Below are 25170 nucleotides of genomic sequence, written 5' to 3'. Positions count from 1 at the left end.
GTAAAACAACGCCTAAACTAAATCCTTAACCTATGTGTACACTTGTCACTGGCCACACTAAAGCAGCACACTAAAGGCCAAACAAAATCAGACAATTACGAGTTGTTGTTTTTTGTTTTTTTTAAAGGGACATAAAACCCCATTTATTTATTTCATAATTCAGGTAAACATGCCATTTGACCCCTTAAGGACTGGGCATTTCAGACTACAACTTCCCCAAAAGACCAGAGCATTTTTGCAATCACTACATTTAAATAGATATAGAGCCTTTTTTTATTATTTGTCTATCAAAAATATATATTTTGTTTTAGTATAAAACCCAAAGTATTGATCTAGGCCTATTTTGGTATATTCCATGCCACCATTTCACTGCCAAATTCGATCAAATAAAATAAATAGTTAATGTTTTCACAAACTTTAGGTTTCTCACTGAAATTTGCTTGTGCAATCATGGCACAAATGGTTGTAAAAGCTTCTTTGGGATCCCCTTTGTTCAGAAATAGCAGACATATATAGTTTTGCCATAGTTTTTTGGTAATTAGAAGGCCACTTATTGCAGCTGCACACCACACTTCTATTATTCCCAGCAGTGAAGGGGTTAATTAGGTAGCTTATAAGGTTAATTTTAGCTTTAGTGTAGAGATTACCCTTTAATGTTAACCTAACACTTATAACTCCTGATCCCTACCTGATCCCTCTCAAACTGCTCTCTGCCCTTTCCCACCCCCCACTGGTCACCCCATCATAAGTACTGACAGACAGTCTGACAGTATGCAGTTTTAGACCTTTTTTTTTTTAATTTATTTTTTATTTTTATTATTATTTTCTTTAGTGTATGATTACCCCCTTACCTTCCCACCTTCCTGATTTCTCTCAAAAAGCTCTCTAACCCTCTCCCCTCTGATTTCCACCATCTTAGGTACTGGCAGCAGTCTATCAGTGCCCAGTTTTCTATAATTTTTTTATTTCTATTTAATAATTTAAACAAACTCATCTTTTCTGTAGTTTAGCTGCCCTCCATCCCATTTACTCTGCATTAAACACATTTTTCGTCTCCACTACCCACCACCCCAGGGGGAGCCAGTTGTTTGCATTTTTCAGACTAGTGGGAAACCTAGAAATTAGAGCTTATAGTAGGGCCCAAGTTTATTTACACCTGACATCTGACTGGTCACAGCAGAGGAGACTAGGGAGAGGGTTTACTTAGTGGTATATCCATATGCTGCTTCGGGCTTAATATTAAATAAAATTATAATATTAAGGCCCAAATTATAAGTGGCACGCTAATACTAGCATGGGATGCGATAAGCAGAATCTCTGGACCATACTAAAATCAGTGCGCAACTTTATATTACAAGTCTATGGAGAAGGTTTTGTGCAGCCGGCATCGCTCTAGCACACTCATTACTTTCAATGGATCTAGATGTATATGTATATTATAAATAAAAAGAACATTTTTTTCCTATAAAGAACATAGAAATTTGAAGTATTCCTAACACACCTTCGGCTTTAGTGCAGTTGGTCTAGCGCAGTGTTGGGTTAGCTTGTGAGTAATAGATAGAAAAGGCTTTCTTTAGCGTTCCCCAAGTATATGGAGAGAGGGAGTTAGCACTATCTCAATATTCGAAGTCCTAAAGTTAGCACATCTGAGTCTTTCACTCACGCCCTTTTTACTTTCAACTTGAAATACCAGCGCTAACCTGGGGGGTGCTAATTTTTTAACCTTGAGCCCAGTTAGCGCTAATGAGTGATGAAATGTATTGTTTAACTTGTAATCTAGGCCTAAATGTTTATAAAGCATTTATTTTCCATACAGGTCTTTATAATATAGTACTTTATCTATGCTATATACTAACATATAAGTAATCCCTGCGATTCCCCTTTAATGCAATTTACAAACAACCATATCTTATATAAAAGTTGACAGAGTTTCTTAGATAAAGATATTTTTTCTTAGTCCTTTTGTCTAATTAAACTGAAATATAGTACAGCATTTATATCATAGTTTTAATAACTACATGACTACAGCAAGATCAAACAGTGAATCAGTATGACAATTTATTGTATTTTGTTTAATTTTCCCTTTTTACCAGAATAAATGCATGTGAACACAGAAATATAATTTATAGGAACAAAACAAAAAAATGATAGCCTTTAAAGGGAAAATGTACTTAGGTAAGCAGTTGATGAGAGTTTATTGTATTCATAGCATCTGCATGAACACCCTTTCAAATGGGCTGTGCTATCTCTCCCTTTCTCACACCCCACTAAGGTTTGATTTTTTTTTCTGCTGCTTCTTGATTGCATAGCTTTTCTACAGTCAAAACTGCAGCATTGAAATATTCAGTATAAATGGCTGTTTCAACAGGCAATAACTTCTATTTCAAGTAACAAAATAAAGGTAAATAAGCTAATTCTAAACTATTTAAAACATTTTTGTTTGCATGTTTTGTAGATGATCCATTTATTTAGCCCATCTGGGAGTGTTTTTGTAAAAATGTTTGGTTTTGCTTATTTTTAAATAACATTGTGCATATTTTCAAACTCCTAACCAAGTCCCAAAGTTTAGATGTATACTGATTTACAGACCCCTGTTGCTCCTGTTTGTGTAATAGGTCTTTTCATATGCATGGGGAGAGGGGAAGGGTCTGCTTTTCCGTCTTTCTCAGTCCCTTTAAATGTGTTTCCCAGAATAACCTCATCAACAGTGCTAAATTGGGAGCATCTAAGTACATTTTAAAAGGTTTTATACTGGATTTTTATATCGGTATATGTGCATATTCTTCTTCATACATGCATGTATATGAAAATTGGTGTATACTGTCCCTTTAATGTAACATTATTTGATAGGCTTGGCCAATCTAAGACCACCTGGGGCCAGGATGCAGTTCTTCATTACTTTAAATCTACCCCCTTTCTCTTCAGCCCCCACTAATCCTTCACAATTCTATTTGCAAAATACAGAGTGCTGGCTGTTTTCTGTTCTGCACAGACCTACTGTATATGTTTCAGGGTCCCTGTTTATAGGTATGCATGTGTTTCTTACCTTGCTAAATAATTGTGCATATGACATTTGTTTAAATAGAAAAATAAACTTTTTTTCCCCTTGAATGCCTTAACTTATGATATGATTGTATTACCTTCAAACAAGCCATGCTTCCAAGGGGATATTTTCATTTTATAGAAAGAATATGTACCAGGTGTTACGGTGATTGTGTTAGGTCCACTTACATATGGAATATCTGATGACACCTAAAATTAAGAAAATTAAGAAACATTTACTTTTAGCTGAAGAAAAAAAATTGTAAGTACCATTTTCTCTTTCCTACCACACACCAATGGAGAATCAGAGCTACCTTAATTCTTAAAGATAGCATAATCTGCTAAATTAATTGCCCCTGCAGGAGACAGATGCATTTCTACAACAAAAATAGAACAAATATTTGAGAAACCAAATGCAGCCTGTAATATTCTAATAGTAATCATTTTTGACTGTATAAAGGTGTAAATCAATCAAAATGGCAGTCTGTACTTAACAGTCAAAAATGGCTTCTATAGCACATGAGACTCTATCATAACATGCAATCTGAGTGTCAATCAAATTTTGTGAATTTGCAGTACTTGTAACCGTTGATTGGGGGACTGAAGAATGTCTATGACAGTCAGCTTGCCTGTCTCCTGTATTCATAATGTGTATTAATACACTGTTACTTGCATACTGTCAACAAGACTTGACAGCATTGTAAATTAGGCTAGTGGACTACATTTAATAATATACTGTTTATTTATCTTACTTAAAAATAAATATTTTGTGCAATATTTCATTAATAAAGTTTTATTATATCTCTTGTGTAGTTAGGAAGTTCATTTGTTACGAGCAATAACTAATAAGTTAGTCAAGTTTAAGAAAATACACACTATGTCAGGATTTTGTCAAGGGGAATTCGATAAAATATATGAGATCATTGAATTTTAGGCCATAGTGGAAATGCAGTAAACTAGTAAAAAAGTGTAAAAAGAGAGAAAGTAGATAAAGAATGATCTATTAGTTATGCAGTGATAGACATTTCATATTACATTGAAATGCAGTAAGTGATTATAGTGAAAACTGAAAAATGGAAATATAAAGCAGTGGAATTTTGACATAGGACCAGGTAAATCAGAATACGATTTAAATGAAAAGGAAACCAGTAAAACATGGGGAATGGATTTATGCTAAGAGGCATGATAAAGAAAAGGTCAATTAATTAATGCAACTGATAAACTAAAGCAGCCAATCAGATGACCAATGCAAATCAAAGGGATGTTAAACAGTCAGTTTCATTGCTGTAATAAAAAATGGGACTAAGCAAGCAGTTGCTTATACCTCATAGAACTCATTGCAATATGTATTATTCATTTATTTAAATAGATTGTATCCTTTATTTAGTTTTTTTATAATACATTTGTTCAGTGTCCATTACTTCTTGTCACAGCCCTACAAGGAGGAGGAGGCCTCTGCAGGAAGGTTTATCTTAGCCTGATGTTATTAAAACTTAGGTTTTACAAATTCTCCACTTGTATCACCCTGGGGACAGGGGCTACACTGAGAATTACTAAGTGCTAATTTTGCATCAATACAAGTTAATTGTTTGCTGTTTTTTTTTTTTTTGTAACACAATCTGTTTCTTTTTTAGTTTACTTTGATTTAACTTATTTATTTTTACCAACAGAGCACTGTTTAATATCCCTTAAAGGAGCTGTATTCACCAGTCTGTAGCCCGGCTCTGCAACTGCCTGCTAATATAAAGCCATACTGTCAGCACAGAAAGAGGATTTATTATCAGCTATAGAGACAAACAAATACTAAGCATAAGACTATATAACCTTGCAACAACACAGAACAGCACATCCCATCAAAACTGCACATTGGATTTTGACAGAACTGCCTGCCGCAATGTGGTCATGACTAGTGCTGTATGACAAAGAATAAGATATTTTCAGTGTGACATGAGGGGAATATACTGGGGGAAGAAGATGAGAGACAGATACAGGGACATTTAAATAGGACAAAACAAAAAAAGTGCTATACCAGCCCTATGACTTGCAGTGCTGCTGTTATGGAAATCAATATTTGCCTATTAACATTATGACCAGATAGGGAACAGAGTGGGATAGTAAATGGTGCACAATACACAGCACAATTCAGATTAGTTATTACTCCTAATAGTGAGTGGCTGCTTAATTAATATTGTTCACCTAAGTTAATATGTAATTTCCAATATAAATAACGTATAATAGTTTATAATATTTTTCATAGTCACATATAAGAACCATTACAATTGTGAGATTGATTCAGAAAAAAATAATGGACATAAAGGTATTAGATTGACATGAAATAACTGTTAAATGTATGGATTTGTATCAGAGCAATTATAATTACCTATGCTTATACAGAAATTACATAAATATACCACTGTGTAATTGTTGGGGTCTGGTAGTCAAACACTGAGCTCAGTTGAATAATAAACTCTTTAGATTTACTATGCAACTTGTCAACTCTCCAATTAATTATTTAGCATTACTTAATAAAATTCTGTTTGCCCCATGTTCCCTAGATAGGCGAAAAACAAATGAGGTAACCCGCAAATGCTTTAAATCATATAACTGGTTTAGGCAAATTGCAGTATTTTGAAAACCCACATTACAAATTTTACTTTTTGGTCTCTAAGGAGCATTGAAAAAAAAAACAGAAAAAAAAATCCTATACAAAACAAGAGGTTTTTAAAGTCCTTTTAAGTAAAATTTGCATTGAAATAAATCCTGAAAAAAGAATGTCAATTGTTTTTATATATTCAAATTTGTATCTAATTTCAAGAATGTCAAAACAAAGTTGATTTATTTTCCATTTTTCCCTGTTTCCATTCTTTACTCTTTACTCATTGCATTTCAGTTCTGTCTTTGCTTGATTTGCTTTCGAGTTTAAATAATGTTTTCCTTTTTTTTTCTCAATTACATTTATTCTGCAAGTTTGTGTTGACAGTTACCATATTTTTATACCGCTGTTTTTATGATCCTACAATGGTTATTGTGTTTTCCTTTTAAAACAAAATATTATATAGAGTATATATATATATATATATATATATATATATATATATATATATATATATATATATATATATATATATATATACATACAGTATCTCACAAAAGTGAGTACACCCCTCACATTTTTGTAAATATTTTATTATATCTTTTTATGTGACAACACTGAAGAAATGACAATTTGCTACAATGTAAAGTAGTGAGTGTGCAGCCTGTATAACAGTGTACATTTGCTGTCCCCTGAAAATAACTCAACACACAGCCATTAATGTCTAAACCATTGGCAACAAAAGTGAGTACACCCCAAAGTAGAAATGTCCAAATTGGGCCCAATAAGCCATTTTCCCTCCCCGGTGTCATGTGACTTGTTAGTGTTACAAGGTCTCGGGTGTGAATGGTGAGCAGGTGTGTTAAATTTGGTATTATCGCTCTCACACTCTCTCATACTGGTCACTAGAAGTTCAACATGGCACCTCGTGGCAAAGAACTCTCTGAGGATCTTAAAAAAAGAATTGTTGCTCGACATAAAGATGGCCTAGGCTATAAGAAGATTGCCAAGACCCTTAAACTGAGCTGCAGCATGGTGAACAAGACCATACAGTGGTTTCACAGGACAGGTTTCACTCAGAACAGGCCTCGCCATGGCAGTGATGTGCAGTGAGGTCAGAGGCTGGTGAGGCACTAGATATGATACGCCGGAGAAACACATGTACAGAGGGCCGCAAGTACCCCCAACAGGGCAGGTTTAAATGATAGCTGAACCAGTGCACAGGTGACATAATCAGGTGATGGGTGAGAGCAAGTTAGTAACCACTGAGTTACTGATCAGCTGATTACTTCACCTGTGCACTGATTCAGCTATAATGAAAACCTGGCCTGTTGGGGGTACTTGAGGACCATTGTTGAGAAGCACTGCACTAAAGCACCAGCTCATCGGAAATGTGTTGATTACCTGGAGAATAAAGCACACATACTCTGCTCACTGACACCCACACACACTCTGCTCACATACACACTCACACAATTCTGTGGCACAGTGCCAGTTACTAAGCAATTAGAATGATACACAATCTCTTCTCTACTCACTACTGTATAGTAAAAATAGAAATAATTTACCATACAAGTTTTACACAAAGTTATCAATACTGCCAACACAGCTGCTGCAATATGGTGTTCATATGCACGTGCACATCCCACTTAGGTATGCTCTTCAACAAAGGACACCAAAGGATACCAAAAGAATGAAGTACATAATAATAAAAGTAAAATAGAAAGTTTTTTTGTGTGCAATTTCTATCTGAATGATGGAAATGTAATTATGACTTTCATGTTCCTTTCCTAATTTGATTTGCTGACATGGGGCCAGTAACAGTTGATGCTAATTCTCAAAATATAAATAACTAGAAAAGTCTATTAAAATAGCATGCTCTACCTTAATCATTAAAGTTTAATTTTAAATGTCTCCCTTTGACTATGTGTTTAACCAGTTACTTTACAGTGGCATTATTTCTAAAAACATTTAACTGCAATAATTACTTATATTTTTTAAATGACTCATTATCTCCTTTTTATTAATATAAACTTGTATAAAAGCAGCACATATTTAAAACACAATGCAACAGCTTTCAATTGATTTGTGAATTACAAGTTAACAGCAGTCTTTAAATAAATGGAGACACAGAGGAAAATAAAAATAGATACTGCATCCTCTGACTGAACAGACATAACATATATGGGGTTTGTACCTAATTAAATCAAATAACCATGAAAAAGGGAGGCTTAGCAATATTCAATGTCAAAAACTTTATTTTAAATAATGTGGACACTGCACACTTAACTTCAAACTCTGGGTTTTAAATTATGGATTTAAATTTGAATTGACCCTTTGACTTCCTGTCAGTATTGGGTTATATTCACTTAATGCCCCCCTGTTAATGAGCTGTATCTGAACACAATTTGTGAATCACAAGAGATGTAGAATACTACTTTACTCTTCTGTTTGGGTTATGCTCACTTACTGTCCCCCTGTTAATGAGCTGTATCTGAACACAATTCAACAAAAACACTAAACCACATTCATTAAATTATCATTTTCACTTACAGAATCCATTTCAGTAAAATCTACGGCTGCAGCACTTACTACAATAAAATGTGAATGAAACACTGCTCTCTCTGCCTCTCTCCCTTTCCTGCTCTGTAAGGATTCAGGAAGTGACAGTGGAACATTCCACTGCACTTAGAGGGGAAGAACAGAACTCTCTTTTTCACTTTAGCAAAGCTGTCAGCTTCACAGGACAGCAACAAACTAAATGAAAGTTGTTTTTTTCCGTTTTTGTTTTGTTTTATATGATTTAACATCCAGCCCCAACCCTAAATTCCACTTACTAATGCCTCTCACTGGATTGGGTCAGCCCAAATGGGACTGCCTCAAATAAGCAGATAATGGGCCATGCAATGATCTTAACCACTTTCATCCAGTAGATGGCGCAGCATGTTGTGTAATGGTGGGCAGACCTGCTTGTGCCTCTCCATTGCACAACATGTAGCTGTGAAAAAAAAATGCTGGGGAAAAAAAATAGCAATTTTTTTTATTTTTTTAAAGCCAATAAAAAAAATATATTTATTTTTGCCCATATGAGAGGTGAAGCACTGCCTCACCTGCCTCTAGTGACTGCACATCACTGCGCCATGGTCAACAAAAGAAGTTGAGTGCACGTGCTCAGCGTCATATCCAGAGGTTGTCTGTGGGAAATAAACATATAAATGCTGCTAGCATTGCTGCAGCAGTTAAAGGGGTGGGGGGTAAAGGGGTGGGGGGGTCAGCCTGTCAGTGCTCAGACCATATGCCGCACACTGCATCAAATTGGTCTGCATGGCTGTCGTCCCAGAAGGAAGCCTCTTCTAAATATTAAGCACAAGAAAGCCCGCAAACAGTTTGCTGAAGACAAGCAGACTAAGGACATGGTTTATTGGAACCATGTCCTGTGGTCCAATGAGACCAAGATAAACTTATTTGGTTCAGATGATGTCAAGCATGTGTCGCAGCAACCAGGTGAGGAGTACAAAGACAAGTGTGTCTTGCCTAAAGTCAAGCATGGTGGTGGGAGTGTCATGGTCTGGGCCTGCATGAGTGCTGCCGGCACTGGGGTGCTACAGTTCATTGAAAGCAGAGCATGATCCCCTCCCTTCGGAGACTGGGCCGCAGGGCAGTATTCCAACATGATAACGACCCCAAACACACCTCCAAGACGACCACTGCCTTGCTAAAGAAGCTAAGGATAAAGGTGATGAACTGGCCAAGCATGTCTCCAGACTTAAACCCTATTGAGCATCTTTGGGGCATCCTCAAATGGAAGGTGGGGGAGCATAAGGTCTCTAACATCCACCAGCTCCGTGATGTCATCATGGAGGAGTGGAAAGGGACTCCAGTGGCAACATCTGAAGCTCTGGTGAACTCCATGCCCAAGAGGGTTAAGGCAGTGCTGGAAAATAATGGTGGCCACACAAAATATTGACACTTTGGGCCCAATTTGGACAATTCCACTTAGGGGTGTACTCACTTTTGTTGCCAACGGTTTAGACATTAATGGCTGTGTGTTGTGTTATTTTGAGGGGACAGCTAATTTACACTGTTATACAGGCTGTACACTCACTGATTTACATTGTAGAAAAGTGTCATTTCTTCAGTGTTGTCACATTTAACGATATAATAAAATATTTACAAAAATGTGAGGGGTGTACTCACTTTTGTGATATACTGTGTGTGTGTGTGTTTGTGTATATATATATATATATATATATATATATATATATATATGTGTGTGTGTGTGTGTGTGTGTGTGTTTGTTCAAATTTGCAACTGATTTGCCACAGCAAATAATCCAGGAACATTTATTCCACAAGGATAGTCTAAAGGGTGCTGTTTTAAAACAGCAAAGCATTTCAAATTTTACTTTTACTAATTAGTATGAAGTTTGTTTGGACATATTTTTTCATGCTTATGCATTTGAGAACTAAACTGTCTACTTTTACTGACCTTGTATTTTTATTATGTTTTATTTTTTAATTTTTTGAGTGAGAGTGTATGAATTCCCTAGGTGCCTTAATCCATTAGGTCCTAGTATTTCACGATAGGGCCCCATGTATTAAGAGGCAAGTGGACAGCTTCTTAACTTGCAAAGCTGTTCCACCTGCCTTCGCTGCATACGGGCAGCAGATCTGTTCATCCGCTGGCCCGTATGTATCATTACACACTCATCAGAGTGTGTAATACCCGTCCCTTCATTTGCACGACCAATCACGCAACTGAAGGGGCTGTCAATCACCGAGAGCGAGCTTTCAGTGATTTATCTCCGCCACCTTAGAGGTGGCAAAGAGTGTAGGAAGCAGCGATCTAATGACCGCTGCTTCTTACATTTCGGGAAGGAAATCTGGTCGCAAGGGCTCTAGAGTAGCTCTCGCTGTTTCATACATAATATATAGAAAATACTAAATATAGTAAATAACCTGTATAATGTTAATTATACATTACAGAATATAATTCAATTAAATTAGCATCACATTGTACCTGTAGATATTTTAAAAATATTAGATTGATATATTTATATATATATATATATATATATATAACTGTATATATACATATACACACACATATATATATATATATATATATATATATATATCCATATAAATATATATATATCCATTAAAATGTGATTATACAATGTATTTGTTGCCTCACAAAATATGAATTATGTAATAGATAAAAATACTGTATGTTTTAATATATAGGTTTCACAATAAAGGGGTTAAATAATAATTGGAAAATATTTCCACTTATGCATTATTCAGACAGTAAAGGTGGTGTGACGTCTAAATCACAAAAATATAATTTATGACTTTAACATTTCTCTATTGTAGTAGAAAGTATCCTAGTATAATATGCCAATAATTACTTTTCTATTAAATAGTTATTATACCTACTTAGATGGTAACCACCTTTGGTAGTTGAAGTTTTTCATTTCTTTACTGACTCAGTTTACTATGTTTTGAGAGTCTTATCAAATAAATCCCAATACATTTTCAAAAAACATCAGCTTTTACTTATCTTGAAAATACTTAAGGAGAAAGAATATGTCCTCAATAATATTTTTAAATGGATAACATTTGATGAGAATTTTTTTTAACAATCAAACATTGGAAGCCTTTTTAATATCTTACCTTGTATGTCAATGTGCCGTTGGTATAATTGGGCACCATAAGGATCTTCTGTGTAATTTGCCTTACTTGGCAGTCTATCACAATATGATCCAGTGCCAGGGGTTCTTGTCCAATGCCTTTGAGGCCAAATATATGTTCTGTGCCATCTGTTTCATTTTGAAGAATTAGTCTACCCTGTTAATATTGGGAAGGTTTTAAGCCTTTGGCTGTGAAAGTTTCAATTATACTTTCCAAAATACATCCTTCAAACAATTAGTTTCACAACCAGCTAAAAAAATAAATGCAAAGGGAATGTCCTCTTTTGACCTTTATGTCCATGGCATCAGCTGTTTAAATGAAAGCAATGTTTGAAAAGTCTGCCCCATAGCTAAAATAATCTTAATAATTTCATACTAAAAGTGAGCATTGTACAACAGTGAAATTGAACCCATTTTTGGATATAATAAAGTTAGAGAAAGTACATTTATAAATCTAGTTTTTTTTTGTTCACCATCATACGTTCACTAATATTCTCAGTTTATGTGTTACAATTGGACTATTACAAATTAAATATGCTTTTTTAAATGGAAAATAAAAGATTTTCTAGAAATATTGTAGTCAATATGATTTTTTTTAACCCCAAATTATCATTGTTTACTCTTTTTTTTTTAATACTAGTAGGCTAGAGATTTCTTTCTTCATTATACAAATACTATTTGTTTGGTGCTAGTGATATTATGCTAAACGTATCTTTTTCTGCATACAACATAATGACTTAAAGGGACAGTCTAGTCCAATATAAACTTTTATGATTCAGATAGGGCATGTAATTTTAAACAACTTTCCAATTTACTTTTATCACCAATTTTTCTTTGTTCTCTTGGTATTCTTAGTTGACAGCAAAATCTAGGAGGTTCATATGCTAATTTCTTAGACATTGAAGGCCGCCTCTAAGCTGAATGCATTTTGACAGTTTTTCACCACTAGAGGGTGTTAGATCATGTGAGTCATGCCTAGGAGTTACCTAGGAGTAAGCACTGATTGGCTAAAATGCAACTCTCTCAGAAGAACTGAAATAAGGGGGCAGTCTGTAGAAGCTTAGATACAAGATAATCACAAAGGTAAAAAGTGTATTATGAAAACTGTGTTGGTTATGCAAACCTAGGGAATGGGTAATAAAGGGATTATCTATCTTTCAAAACAATAACAATTCTGGTGTAGACTGTCTCTTTAAGAGCATCATCCATACTTAAATATGCTGCTGTTTGCCTGACCTATTTACATGCTACAAAGAGATTTCAACTGGCCTCTAATTAGTATATAAAAAGAGACCTCAAGAGGAGTTTTAAGAAGTGTACCCTGCACTGCACTGGATGTCCAAAACTTTGCAAGACTTGTTAAGGAAATTAGTTATAAATGCGTTTAAAATATGTGTTCTCTATACAAATATTTTGCAATGCAGTAAAAAATTATTATGTATATATATTGCCCCTTTCTCTCTTTATCTTGCAAACCTTTTATGCATGTCAGCATTGTCATGGTTCCTCGTGACACCTGTATATGCAATGTGACCAACGTCATTATCTGACCCAGCATCTAGATTACAGTTACAGCCTGCTGACTTTTGTCTTAGCCTTCAGTGGCAGGGACAGAAGACTACAGGGTGACAGCGGATGTGGCCTGGGGTCTTGTACAGGTAATCAATGTTAATAAATTGGATAGAAGTGCTAACAAGACAATGTGAAAATGTCAGAATTCATTAGGAAGCAAAATGAGAAGCTCTGACTTTTCATCTTATGCTCTAAAAATTCACATAGGTCTTAAATAAAACAATATTTGTGAGATGCAAGATACTTCCTGGTAAAAGAATTGAGTTAACAAAACCTGTCTCTCTTCCTGGAGATGGAAACATATAGAAATATTGCTAGTTCTGAATATACTAGGGGCAAGATCTTAATTTAAAAATGATGATCTAATTTCCAATCACTTTAAGTTTAGTGTACAGACAGTGAAAGGTATTATTTCCACAAGAATTTTAAATCCATTCTACCATATTCAGGTGGTGAAATGGACAGAGAAGTTGCACCAATCTGACAACCCATGAAGAGTTCAAAGAACTTTGCATAGTCAGTAAGGTCAGTAAAATATAATGTAATGCTTCTAGTATATGAATATTTAATACGTAAGCAGCAAGACCCTCAGTGAATAGTGAATAAGATGCCTTATTTTTTATTTCGAAAGACATGAAAGACAAAACTAAACTTTAAGGTTCACCTGGATCCTTTGTTCACCTAGGTAGGTTCAGGAGCAGTAATGTACTACTGTGGCTAGTTGGTGGTAACACACATATGCTTATTATTATTATCTCTGGACTGACATTGAGTTTTTCAATTTGTGTATACATATATAAATATATATATATTTTTTTAGAGAGAGAGTGCCCCCTATATACATATATGTATTTTTGATGCATGTATTTATATATATATATTTTGACACATGTGTGCGTATTTGCAGTGTTTTTTTGAAGAATAAGCAAACCACATGGGAGAGCCAATCATACAAAACATCTATGTGCAGCCAATAATCAGCAGCTACAGGGCCTATTTAGATATGCTATTTAACAAAGGATATCAAGAGAATTAAGAAAATTAGATAATAGAAGAAAATTTAAATGTTGTTTAAAATAGCATGCTCTTTCTAAATCATTAAAGAAAAATTTTGGGTTTCATGTCCCTTTAAAAAGGTAGTTATGAGCAAGCAATAGTGCAATAATAAAATTCTCTAGCGCATTTTCTTTTATGCAGTTTTATGCCCTTTTAAAATAAATCACACATTTATTATATGATGCACCTTTAGTACGTGGCATTGTATATAATTAAGTTATGTTAAATATAAAGACTGGAAATGGAAAAAAAACAGTAATTTATGCATTAAAATGGTAAAATAGAAAATGTTTGCTGTTAGCGGCATCAGTTTAACTAAATTAGCACTTACCTTGCTCAAATACTGATAAAGAGGCTTAAACATTAAAGAATACTGTGATGTTTCACCAGGAGGTATAGTTAGAAAAGGTGGGCCATAAAAAAAATCCCCTGTCAAAACAGCTTGCAGTTTCCACTCATGTTCAGTGACATTAGTCTAAAAAAGGAACAGCAAAAGTTTGTTTTGTTTTTGTCCATTGGTACAGCATTAAAGTTATTTTAAACAAGCAATATATATAAATATATATACAGTATATATATATATATATATATATTATTTTTACAATATAATTAATAAATAAGAAGAGAAACATAAAGATTATTTAGTATCAAGTTAATATTATTCATTATCAAGTTAATGACACAGAAAATATATGTTTATTATAATCAAAATTTCCAAAGACTTTTAGTACATAGTTTACTGTAAACTGAACAACCAAGAAAATATCGCAAACACAGATTGTGTATGTAATATTAAAACATATTACTTGCTTTTTTCTAAACAGAAATATGTATGCCAGCAATACTGCTTCCATCTGCTGTTGGCGTTTGGTTTACATCCCAATATTAAAGAAACATTAAAAAAACAAAACAATTAAGTTATGTAGTTCATATGAAAGAGGACTAATACACATTATATATATATATATATATATATATATATATTTATATATTATTTAATTTTTTTTGAGAGAAAAAAATGTAAGAAGCATTTAACACTAATATCTGGACTACGAGCGGGACACTAAGTGTAGTGCACAAGTGATAAGGGTTATTTTGCGGCAATTTGCATGCAGTGGAAATAGCTTGCGTCTTACGAGTTGAAAGTAAACACGTTCGCATAAGCGCATAAGTTTGATTAAATTTAACATGTGTCAGTTTAGCGTGAGCTCTAGAGCTCTGGCTAATTGTTACATGAGACAAAAAAGTTGCACAAAAAAACATCAAAAATACATTTAACAGTACCCTCAGGGACGGAACTACAAGGGCCCTTCTTAGATTCTTGCACCTGGGCCCTGTGGTTTCTAGTTACGCCTCTGAGTACCCTTACAATAAGTATTTTTAAGTAGAAATTCCTATATATATATCGTTATATATCTATATCTATATATAATTATTTATATATATATATATATATATATATATATATATATATATATATATATAAATGTATTTCAGAATAAATAGAACATATTCTGCTATGTGAAGGACATTGGAATGTGAAATATAAAAATACTATTTATTGCACTCTTTATAAACTTGGTTGGATTAGCACACTAATATGGGTTTGCCTGCTCCATTGAATTCTATAAGGGAATACGTTAACACGCTCACAATATTCAAAGTTCCCCTTTTTGTGAGCGTCTGTTTTTTTGCTTGCATGCTAACTTTTTACTTTCAACTCTTACAAACACAACCAAAATCCATCTAGTGAAGTTAACGTTTGTGCGGGAATGCTAAATAACGCTCCACTGGTATTCTAAAGTAAAAAAATGATGTATTCAAAGCAAAGATTCGTTTTTACCTGTATTATCAATTTTGCTTAGTTATCTTGGTAAAGAGTATTCCTAGGTGAGTTCAACAGATATGAAACCCAAAATGTTTCTTTAATGATTCAGATAGGGCATGCGATTTTAAACAACTTTTTAATTACTTCTATTATAAATATATCTTCGTTCTCTTGGTATCTTTTGTTGAAAAGCAGAGACGTAAGCTTGGCATACAGCCCATTTCTGGAGCATTAAATGGTAGTAGTTTTGTTATCCATTTGCAAGAGCACTAGATGTAAGCACTATTTACTGCCGTGTAGTGCTCTATATGCCTACCTAGGTATCTCTTCAACACAGAATATGATGGGAAGGAAGCAAATTTGCTAATAAAAGTAAATTGGAAACTTTGTTAAAATTATTTGCTCTGTCTGAATCACAAAATAATTTTTTGGGGGTTTCATATGCCTTTTAGACGCATGCACCTACCTTTAGATATTTGCAGTAGTGTTTGCAACATTGTTTATAGCCAGACTGTTAAGGATTCATGCATGCTCCTGATCTACTCTTCAGCAAAAGATACCAAGAAAACAAAGCAAATTTGATAACACAAGTAAATTGAAAAGTTTATTTTTTATTTTTTTAATTGCATGCTCTGGGGCCTATCTATCAAGCTCAGAATGGCTCGCCAGAAACAGCAGTTATGAAGCAGCGGTCACAAAGACCGCTGCTCCATAACCTGTCCGTCTGCTCTGAGCAGGCGGACAGACATCACCGGAAATCAACCTGATCGAGTACGATCGGGTTGATTGACACCCCATGCTGGCGGCCTATTGGCCGCGAGTCTGCAGGGGGCGGCGTTGCACCAGCAGCTCTTGTGAACTGCTGGTGCAATGCTGAGTAAGTCTCAGCAAGGTCCGCCAGACTTTCAGAAATAAGGGCCTCTATCTGAATCATGAATGTTTAATTTTGACTTTACTGTCCATCTAAAAATAAAAAAAGTAAGCGTAAGGATAACAAAGCTATCCTTCTCTGCTAATTAAGGACAGTTACAAATGGGCGACTAGAATGTGCAGTCAGTGGTAAGTCTGGAGTCTGGACAATTTTAAGAATTGTTTTACAAGAAAAGAGGAAAAAAAAATATGCTTACCTGATACATTTATTTATTTCCGGATATGGTGAGTCCACGGCGTCCTCAATTACTGTTGGGAATATCACTCCTGGCCAGCAGGAGGAGGCAAAGAGCCCCATAGCCAAGCTAATAAGTATCACTCCCCTTCCCACAAACCCCAGTCATTCGACCGAAGGTAAATGGAAAAAAAAGGAGTAACACAAGATGCAGAGGTGTCTGAGGTGTTGTAAAAAAAACTGTCTTAAAACAAAGTGTGGGGCTGTGGACTCACCATATCCAGAAAGAAATACATTTATAAGGTAAGCATAAATTTTGTTTTCTTTCCTAAGATATGGTGAGTCCACAGCGTCCTCAATTACTGATGGGAACCAAATCTGTTCCACAGAAGCTTCATTTTTGAAAGCCCAAGAAGAGAAGACAGCCCTAGTGGAATTAAACGTAATTCTCTCAGGAGACTGCTGTCCAGCAGTTTCAAAGCCTAATGAATTATACTTCTCAACCAGAGAGAAAAAGAAGTAGTAGTAACCTTCTGACCCTTACGTTTCCCAGAGAAACAAACAGGGCAGAAGACATGAGAAAATCCTTAGTATATAGAATTTAAGAACACGCACAACATCCAAGTTGTGGAACAAACATTCCTTATGAGAAGAAGGATTAGTAAATAGCGAAGGAAAAACAATTTCCTGATTAATATTTCTATCTGAAAAAACTTTAGGAAGAAAACCTAACTTAGTACGAAGAACCGCCTTATCGGTATGAAAAATAAGATAAAGTGAATCACACTGCAAAGCTGAGAGTTCTGAGACTCTCCGAACAGAAGAGATAGCAATAAGAAACAAAACCTTCCAAGATAACACTGTACTATCTATGGAATGCAATGGCTCAAACAGAGCCTGCTGCAAGACCTTAAGAACAAGGTTAAGGCTCCAAGGAGCAGCAACAAACTTAAACACAGGCCTGATTCTGACCAGGGCCTGACAAAAAGATTACACAACTGGCACGTCCACCAGACACTTATGTCAGTCAGTACCCTTCAGGGTACTGACTGGCAAACCCTTCTCCAGACCATCCTGGAGAAAGGACAAAAATCTAGGAATCCTGATTTTACTTCAAGAGTAATCCTTGGATTCACACCAATAAAGATATTTATGTCATATCATATGATAAATCCTTCTAGAAACAGGCTTGCGAGCCTGAATCAAGGTCTCTATAACTGATTAAAAAAAAACAAGCAGTCAGCTACAGAGAAAATAGGTTTGGATGAAGGAAGGGACCCTGAATCAAAAAGGTCCTTCCTCAGAGGCAGCCTCCAAGGTGGGAGAGACAACATCTCCACTAGGTCTGAAATCCCAAGGGACCACCAGAGCATCTATCAGAGTGGCCTGTGAATCCCTTGACCTTGAACCGTACCTTGGAAGCTTGTCATTTTGCCGAGATGCCATAACATCCAATTCCTGCACCCCCTATTTGAGGGTTAAGCTGTTGAACACTTCCGGATGGAATTCCCACTACCTGTCTTTTCAGAAAAAAATGACCAATCCTGGAATGTGGATGGCAGATAGACAGCCATTTTGAACTTCCGTCCACTAAACAATTTGAGCCACCTCCTTCATGGCTTAGGAACTCTGAGTTCCTCCCTGGTGGTTGATGTAAGCCACTGAGGTTATGTTGTCTGACTGCCAAGCCATCAGAGCATTGAAAATCTCTCTCAACTCCAAGATATTTATGGGGAGAGCAGACTCTTCCTGAGTCCAAAGTTCCTGCGCCTTTAACGAGTCGCAAACTGCTCCCCAGCCCCTGCAGGCTGGCGTCCGTGGTTACAATCACCCAGGAAGCTCCCCGAAAGCATCTGCCCTGAGACAGATGGTCCTGAGAAAGGTACCAAGGGAGAGAGCCTCTTGTCGACTGATCTAGATCCATCCACTGAGACAGACCTCCATGGTCCCCATTCTATTGACGGAGCATGAATAACTGAAGCGCTCTCAAATGGAATCGAGCAAAATCAAATATGCCCATGTAAGCGACCATTAGACCAATTACCTCCATACATTGAGCCACAGATGGCCGAACAGTAGACTGTAGAGAGAGGCAAGAGGAAAGAATTTAGGCTTTTCCGACCTCTGTCAGAAATATTTTAATCGATAGGGAATATATTATGGTCCCTAGAAAAACTACCCTTGTAGCTGGAACAAGGGAACTCTTTTCCAGATTGACACTTGCCATCCGTGGGACTGGGAACGTAGAAAAGACAAGATCTCTATGTGAGATTTTGCTTGTTGATAAGATGGCGCCTAAACTAGAATGTTATCCAGATAGGGCGCCACAGAAATTCCCAGAGACCGAATCACTGTCAAAAGAGCCCCCAGAACCTTTGAGAAAATTCTGGAGCTGAGGCAAGGCCAAATGGAAGAGCCTCCATCTGAGAGTGTGTGTCCAGAAAGCAAATTTCAGAAATTATGATGATGCCTGAATGGCAAAAAGAAGGTACGCATCCTTCAGGTCTATGGCCGTCATGAACTGACCATCTTGCATAAGCCTACAGCACCTCGTATTTCCAGGTGGTCTCCCAACCAAGTACTAACCAGGCCTAACCCTGCTTAACTTCCAAGATCTGGGACATTCAGGGTGGTGTGGCCACAGGCTAAAGGAGAATGGAACGTATAGTCTCCCTTTTGAAAGATGGTACTCTGAGAAACTTGTTAAGACACTACAGATCTAGAATAGGTCAGAAAGTTCCCTCTTTTTTTGGGAATCACAAACAGATTGGAATAGAAACCTAGACCCTGTTCCTGTACTGGGACTGGAACTATCACTCCCATGGAGGAAGGATCATGTACACATATCAAGAACGCCTCTTTTTTTATCTGGTCTGCAGATAATCTTTAGAGATGGAACCTGCTCCTGGGAGGAAAGGTCCTGAAATCCAATTTGTAACCCTGAGGTACTATGTCCACAGCCCATGGATCTGGGAAGTCTCGTATTCATGCTTGATAAAAATGAGAAAGTCTGCCCCCCACTGGATCTGATCTGGAGTTACGAAAGGAACGGAAATTACTCAGACACTCTTTCGGTCTATTCTTCTCTTGGGTAAGAAAAGTTCCTAGCCACGCTAGATCCAGTGGTCATGCCAACTGCAATATAAGCTTCTGGCTTGTCCATTGATCCTTAAAGGAGCAACTTTCCTTTATAGGCATCAAATTCTCTTAGCCAGAGTAGAAGATCTCCTTCTATTATAGGCACTGTGCACCAAGATATTTAATGGGGACAGCAACAGGAACATCTAGTAAAAAACAGGAGAGAGGGGAAGAGGAATCCCTGCCTTCTCCCATTCCTATGAAAAAATCCCCTTGCACGGTCAGGAACAGGAAAAAACAACTTCCATAAAGCAATCCTAGCAAAACATTAAATTTACTAGATCTTAAGGTTGACAAAGATAGGATATTGGAGTCACCCAAAGTAGCCAAAAACCTCCTTTAGCAATACACAAGGTGTTCAGGCATACATCTGATGGTTACCCCATCAGTATCAGATGAAGGAATTATACTGTCCAAATCTGAAATTTCACCCTCAGAGGCTACCGACATATCCTCCTCATCAGATCTATGAGGAAGGACAACCTGAGAAGCAGCAGGCAGAACAGAAACCTCACTATCTAAATCTCTAATGTTCCTCTTGCGATTTCCCTTTAGTATAGGAAAAACAGAAAACACCACAGATACCACAGCAATTCTGCAGGCAAATAACTCCTCCAGGAAATGCAGCACGGAATTGTATATTAAACAAATTTTGCCGCAGGGCAAAACCAGCCTATATTAAAAAACACAGAGACATACATGTCCTGGCATTTAGTACTTATATACCTGACAGAAGGGGTATGCTGGAAGTTAGATTTTCTGTATAAAGGCTTGATATTAACCCAAACTTATAAATAAAACATTAATACCACCAAACATCAGTGGAATTTAACTTTTTTTTTAATGAGAACTTTTCTAGGGATACAGTATTGGAGGTGGCAGCGCCACTTATTAGATAATCTAACATTAGCGCCCTCTATAGGTCACTGAGTAATCTGTAACGCAATCATATCTCCATGGATAAACATCGAGGTTATTCCAAAAACCATGTACAAAATACAATACCTAATACGGAAAAACACCCCTAAACAAAAGCTTCTCAATAAGAAGCATAGCTCTGTAGAAGAAAACATACGGAATCCAAAGTGACATCACTCCGATCTGACAGAGAAGAAAGGAGGCTCAGAGAGAGCTTAAAATGGCGCTTATACGCCATATATAGGAAGAAGGAGGCGGGACATAAGCACGGCACAGAGATGAAGCACAAAGCTAAAATTAACTTTGCGCCTCATTCTGTCAGCTGATAAAGAGAAAAACAAATCATGGAACACATCGAGATCCACTCCACTGAAAGACCAAATAGCTCCTCCTTCTTAAATAGTAAATCTTAGCATTTGATCATAATGGGCGCCGCTCTAACGAAAGTAATGCAGTTAAAAACAAAGCACACTCTCAAACACCCACTTAAACATCAGACTCCTCTAATAGGAGTATAATGTGCACCGGGTAAAAGATTTCACAAACATTCACCCTAATGAATTAAAATTCCAAGTTGCTCCACACACACGCTGAACAAACGACGCTCCTTTCAACAAATAACTCAGACTTTACGTCAAAACAATATCAAATACAGATGGGGCTTTCCGGTTAAGCTATTTTTCCAGATAGAAGAGCAATCACACATTGTTTCCACTCTTGAACAAGGCTATAAGATCCTACATACAGCAGGACTCCTTCGTTCTCAAAATACACCCAAAGATCTTGCAGCCTCTTCTGAGAAGCTCAGTGCCACTGCTCCAGAGTGGAGACCCCTCCCACAATGGTTCAGCTATCAAGCAAAAAGAAAAGAACTTCACTCTCTACAAGGAGGCCCCTGATATCAATCAAAAGTGTACAGAACTTTCCGCATATTGACTGCCTCCCTTTACCTTCTCACTGAATAAACATAATTTATTCAATTTCCTACTCCAGAAACCGCATAGGTGAATCACACTGAAGATGGTAATGTAGTGATGTTGGCTTTGTTTTGCTACTTTTATTGTTCTTTCTTTTTCTTATTTGTTATATGGTTAATACATTATCAGTTATACCACTGTTGTTTCTTTACATAGAAGTTGTTAGTTCTCAACATTGATATAGGACCTATACTGTCCAAATTTACAACAACGCCACAAAGACATCATTTCTCCTCTTATAAGAGTTGTCACATAGTGAGAAATACATTACTTTAACTACCAGTAACGTTATATTGATCAAATGTGTGCAGAACCTTCCATACATTAACCACCTCCCTCTTACCTTTTACTAAACGAACATAATGTAGTTAATCCTCATCTTAGACACCATAAGGCTGATTCACATTGAAGACAATAATGTGCTGATCTGAGCTCAGTTTTCCTGTTTTAATTATTCCTCCTTTTTTTTTGTTTCTTTTTGGCTTTATGTTATATGGTTATTACATTACCAGATTTGCTATTGTTGTCTATCTACATAGATCCTGTTATGTCTCAACATCAATATATGCTATATGTTTAACTACATTGTGTTAATATGACTGACATGCATACTCTTTCTCTTCTTTACTACTTAATTTGATTTCTTTGAAAAAGGAGAGAAAAGGGAAAAAAATCCTTATTTTAGATCTCCCACATGTCAAACTAATGTTCACTTTGTCTCTTTATTAGATTCCGGCACCCCCCCCCCTCATCTTTATCATTACATTTACCTATCTCCCCTTATACTGATTTCTAGTATTTGCAGCTTAGACATATAAACACCCTGATTTTCTCCCCCACTTATATTATTCTATAGCACTTGGTTTACTAACTTGCCTACAACATTGCGTACTTCTTATAATAATGTTTTTACTGACCTAGTTATACTCATAATTACGTATCATTCTAACCCCCTCATTCTTCATCCCCCATTTTCTACTACTTACATAGAGCACTGCTTAAGCTATTTCATTTAATTTATTAGTGACTTTAATTCTGTATTACTCTAATCTCCTCATTACCACCCAATCCCTTACTCTTTGAGCGGCTCTTGTCCGCTGATCACCCACTCCTTCTACTTCAATATTAATAGTATTACAGTGCATACAGTCTATTTGCTTGCTCTCGTAGAATCACTGAGGTCATATATAAATCCCCCCCCTTTTTTTTTTCTCTTCCTTCCCCTCTTCTTTCCCTCTCTCTCCCCCTTTTTCCTCTCTTCTACCCCACCCTTCTCATTCTCTCCATCAATCCCATATAGTAGTTATGGCCCAATTACGCATCCTAACCCTTAACACTCAGGGTCTTAACTCTCCTACCAAACGCAGCTTAATGTTAAATATGCTACAACACACTAAGATTGATGTTGCTCTACTCCAGGAAACACATTGGCTCGCCAACGCGGTCCCCTCTTGCAGATATAAGAAATACCCAATAATTATTGAAGCTTCATTTAACACCAAATCTAGAGGGGTCGCAGTTCTTATTAGCTCTCTGGTAAATTACGAACCAATCTACATAGAAATTGACCCACAAGCCAAATTCATTGTATTAATATGTAGATTAAATGATAAACTGTTTACCATTGTCAACGCATATACACCCAACACAAAACAAATTAGATTTCTCAGACGTTTACTAGACTTAGTAATGACTATCCAGCAGGGTGAGCTGATACTGGGAGGAGATATGAATATGATTTGGGATCCCACGTTAGATAGATTGGGCCAAAAAATCTCATCAAGGGAGAGATCCACACACCCACTCTCAATGTCATTTCAGAAACTGCTCGCAAAATTTGATTTATATGATGTATGGAGGGCTTTACACCCTTTTGACAAGGAATTTACCTTTTATTCCCCACCGCATCGTTCTTATAGTCGTATTGACTTCCTCTTTTTGAGCTCACAGGCTTTAGAACAAGTGACTATAGCTAAAATACATCCAATCTCATGGTCCGATCATGACGCCGTACTACTCACATTAAGTCTACATCCCACAGTCGTCCCCCCTTATACCTGGCGGCTTAAAAACTATTTAATCACTCACCCAATTCTCAAACTTGAATCCTCAGACTTAATAAGGAATTACCTTGAAGTCAATGACACTCCTCATATCTCTGCAGAAATAATATGGGCATCCCTGAAAGCTTTTTTGAGGGGGCATTACATAACTAAGGAAACTCAGTTCAAAAGGGCACTAAACTCATCTCTAGCCACACTAACTTGTCATCTTAGATCTCTTAAGAGTTCCCTTGCTACCTCTTATACTATTGATTTAAATACTCAAATATCTGACCTGACGAGACAGATCAGGGACTTAGAATTACAGAGAACACAGGTAAACTTGGAAAAATTTAAACAGATCTATTACTATAAAAGTAATAAGACCTCCTCCCTTTTGGCTTCTAAATTGAGACACAGAACCTCTCAGTCCAAAATCATACGAATCAATTCGAGTCGTGGCGTGGTCACCTCGCCAAAGGACATTGGGGAAACCTTCCGAGCATACTACTTAGACTTGTACAATCTATCAGATTCCGATCCAACCCCTCTCCTTGAGGCGCAGGAGATCCGAAAGTTCTTAGAGTCTCTCAACCTTTCTTCGGTTAATCCGGAGCTCTCTCATGACCTCACTGCCCAGATCACCTTGAAAGAAGTCAGCGATAACATTAAAGATCTCAAAATTTCTAAATCTCCAGGCCCAGATGGATTTCCAGGCCAGTTCTACAAGACTTATGTTGACATAGTAGCCCCTGTTCTATGCAGAGTCTTTAACGAAGTGATGGGAAAGGGTTCCTTCCGTGCAGAATATTTAGTGGCATCTATTACTACTATTCTTAAGCCGGGTAAAAACCCTCTAGATTGTGGGAGCTACCGCCCCATCTCTTTGTTGAATCTTGACACAAAGCTGTATGCAAAAATTTTGGCTAATCGGTTATCCAAACTGCTCCCTTCCCTAGTGCACCCTAACCAGGTCGGATTCATCCCCATGAGAGAGGGACCTGATGCAACTAGATATGTATTGGACATCTTGACTCAAGCAGCCGAAGCTGAGATACCCATGCTCGCCCTGTCACTGGATGCCGAGAAGGCCTTTGACAGGGTGAGATGGGTTTATTTATGGGAAACCATGGCGCAGGCAATCAGACTAGACCCGGATATTGAGGGGTTCTCCACCCAGGGAACACAGCATAGAATATCACTATAT

General features: G+C 36.7%; 1 protein-coding gene across 1 annotated transcript in view; it reads right to left on the bottom strand.

The window, feature by feature from the left end:
- CFAP47 (cilia and flagella associated protein 47) overlaps positions 1-25170 on the bottom strand; it is an 801982-nt gene that overhangs the window by 306187 nt on the left and 470625 nt on the right. Inside the window, 3 exon segments of the mRNA XM_053705439.1 lie at positions 3141-3252; positions 11311-11484; positions 14287-14430. Of these exon segments, the coding sequence (XP_053561414.1) occupies positions 3141-3252; positions 11311-11484; positions 14287-14430 (430 nt within the window).

Source organism: Bombina bombina, chromosome 3 (assembly GCF_027579735.1).
Source record: "Bombina bombina isolate aBomBom1 chromosome 3, aBomBom1.pri, whole genome shotgun sequence".
In the NCBI taxonomy this organism is placed as follows: domain Eukaryota; kingdom Metazoa; phylum Chordata; class Amphibia; order Anura; family Bombinatoridae; genus Bombina; species Bombina bombina.
This window is presented reverse-complemented; position numbering and strand designations above follow the sequence as displayed.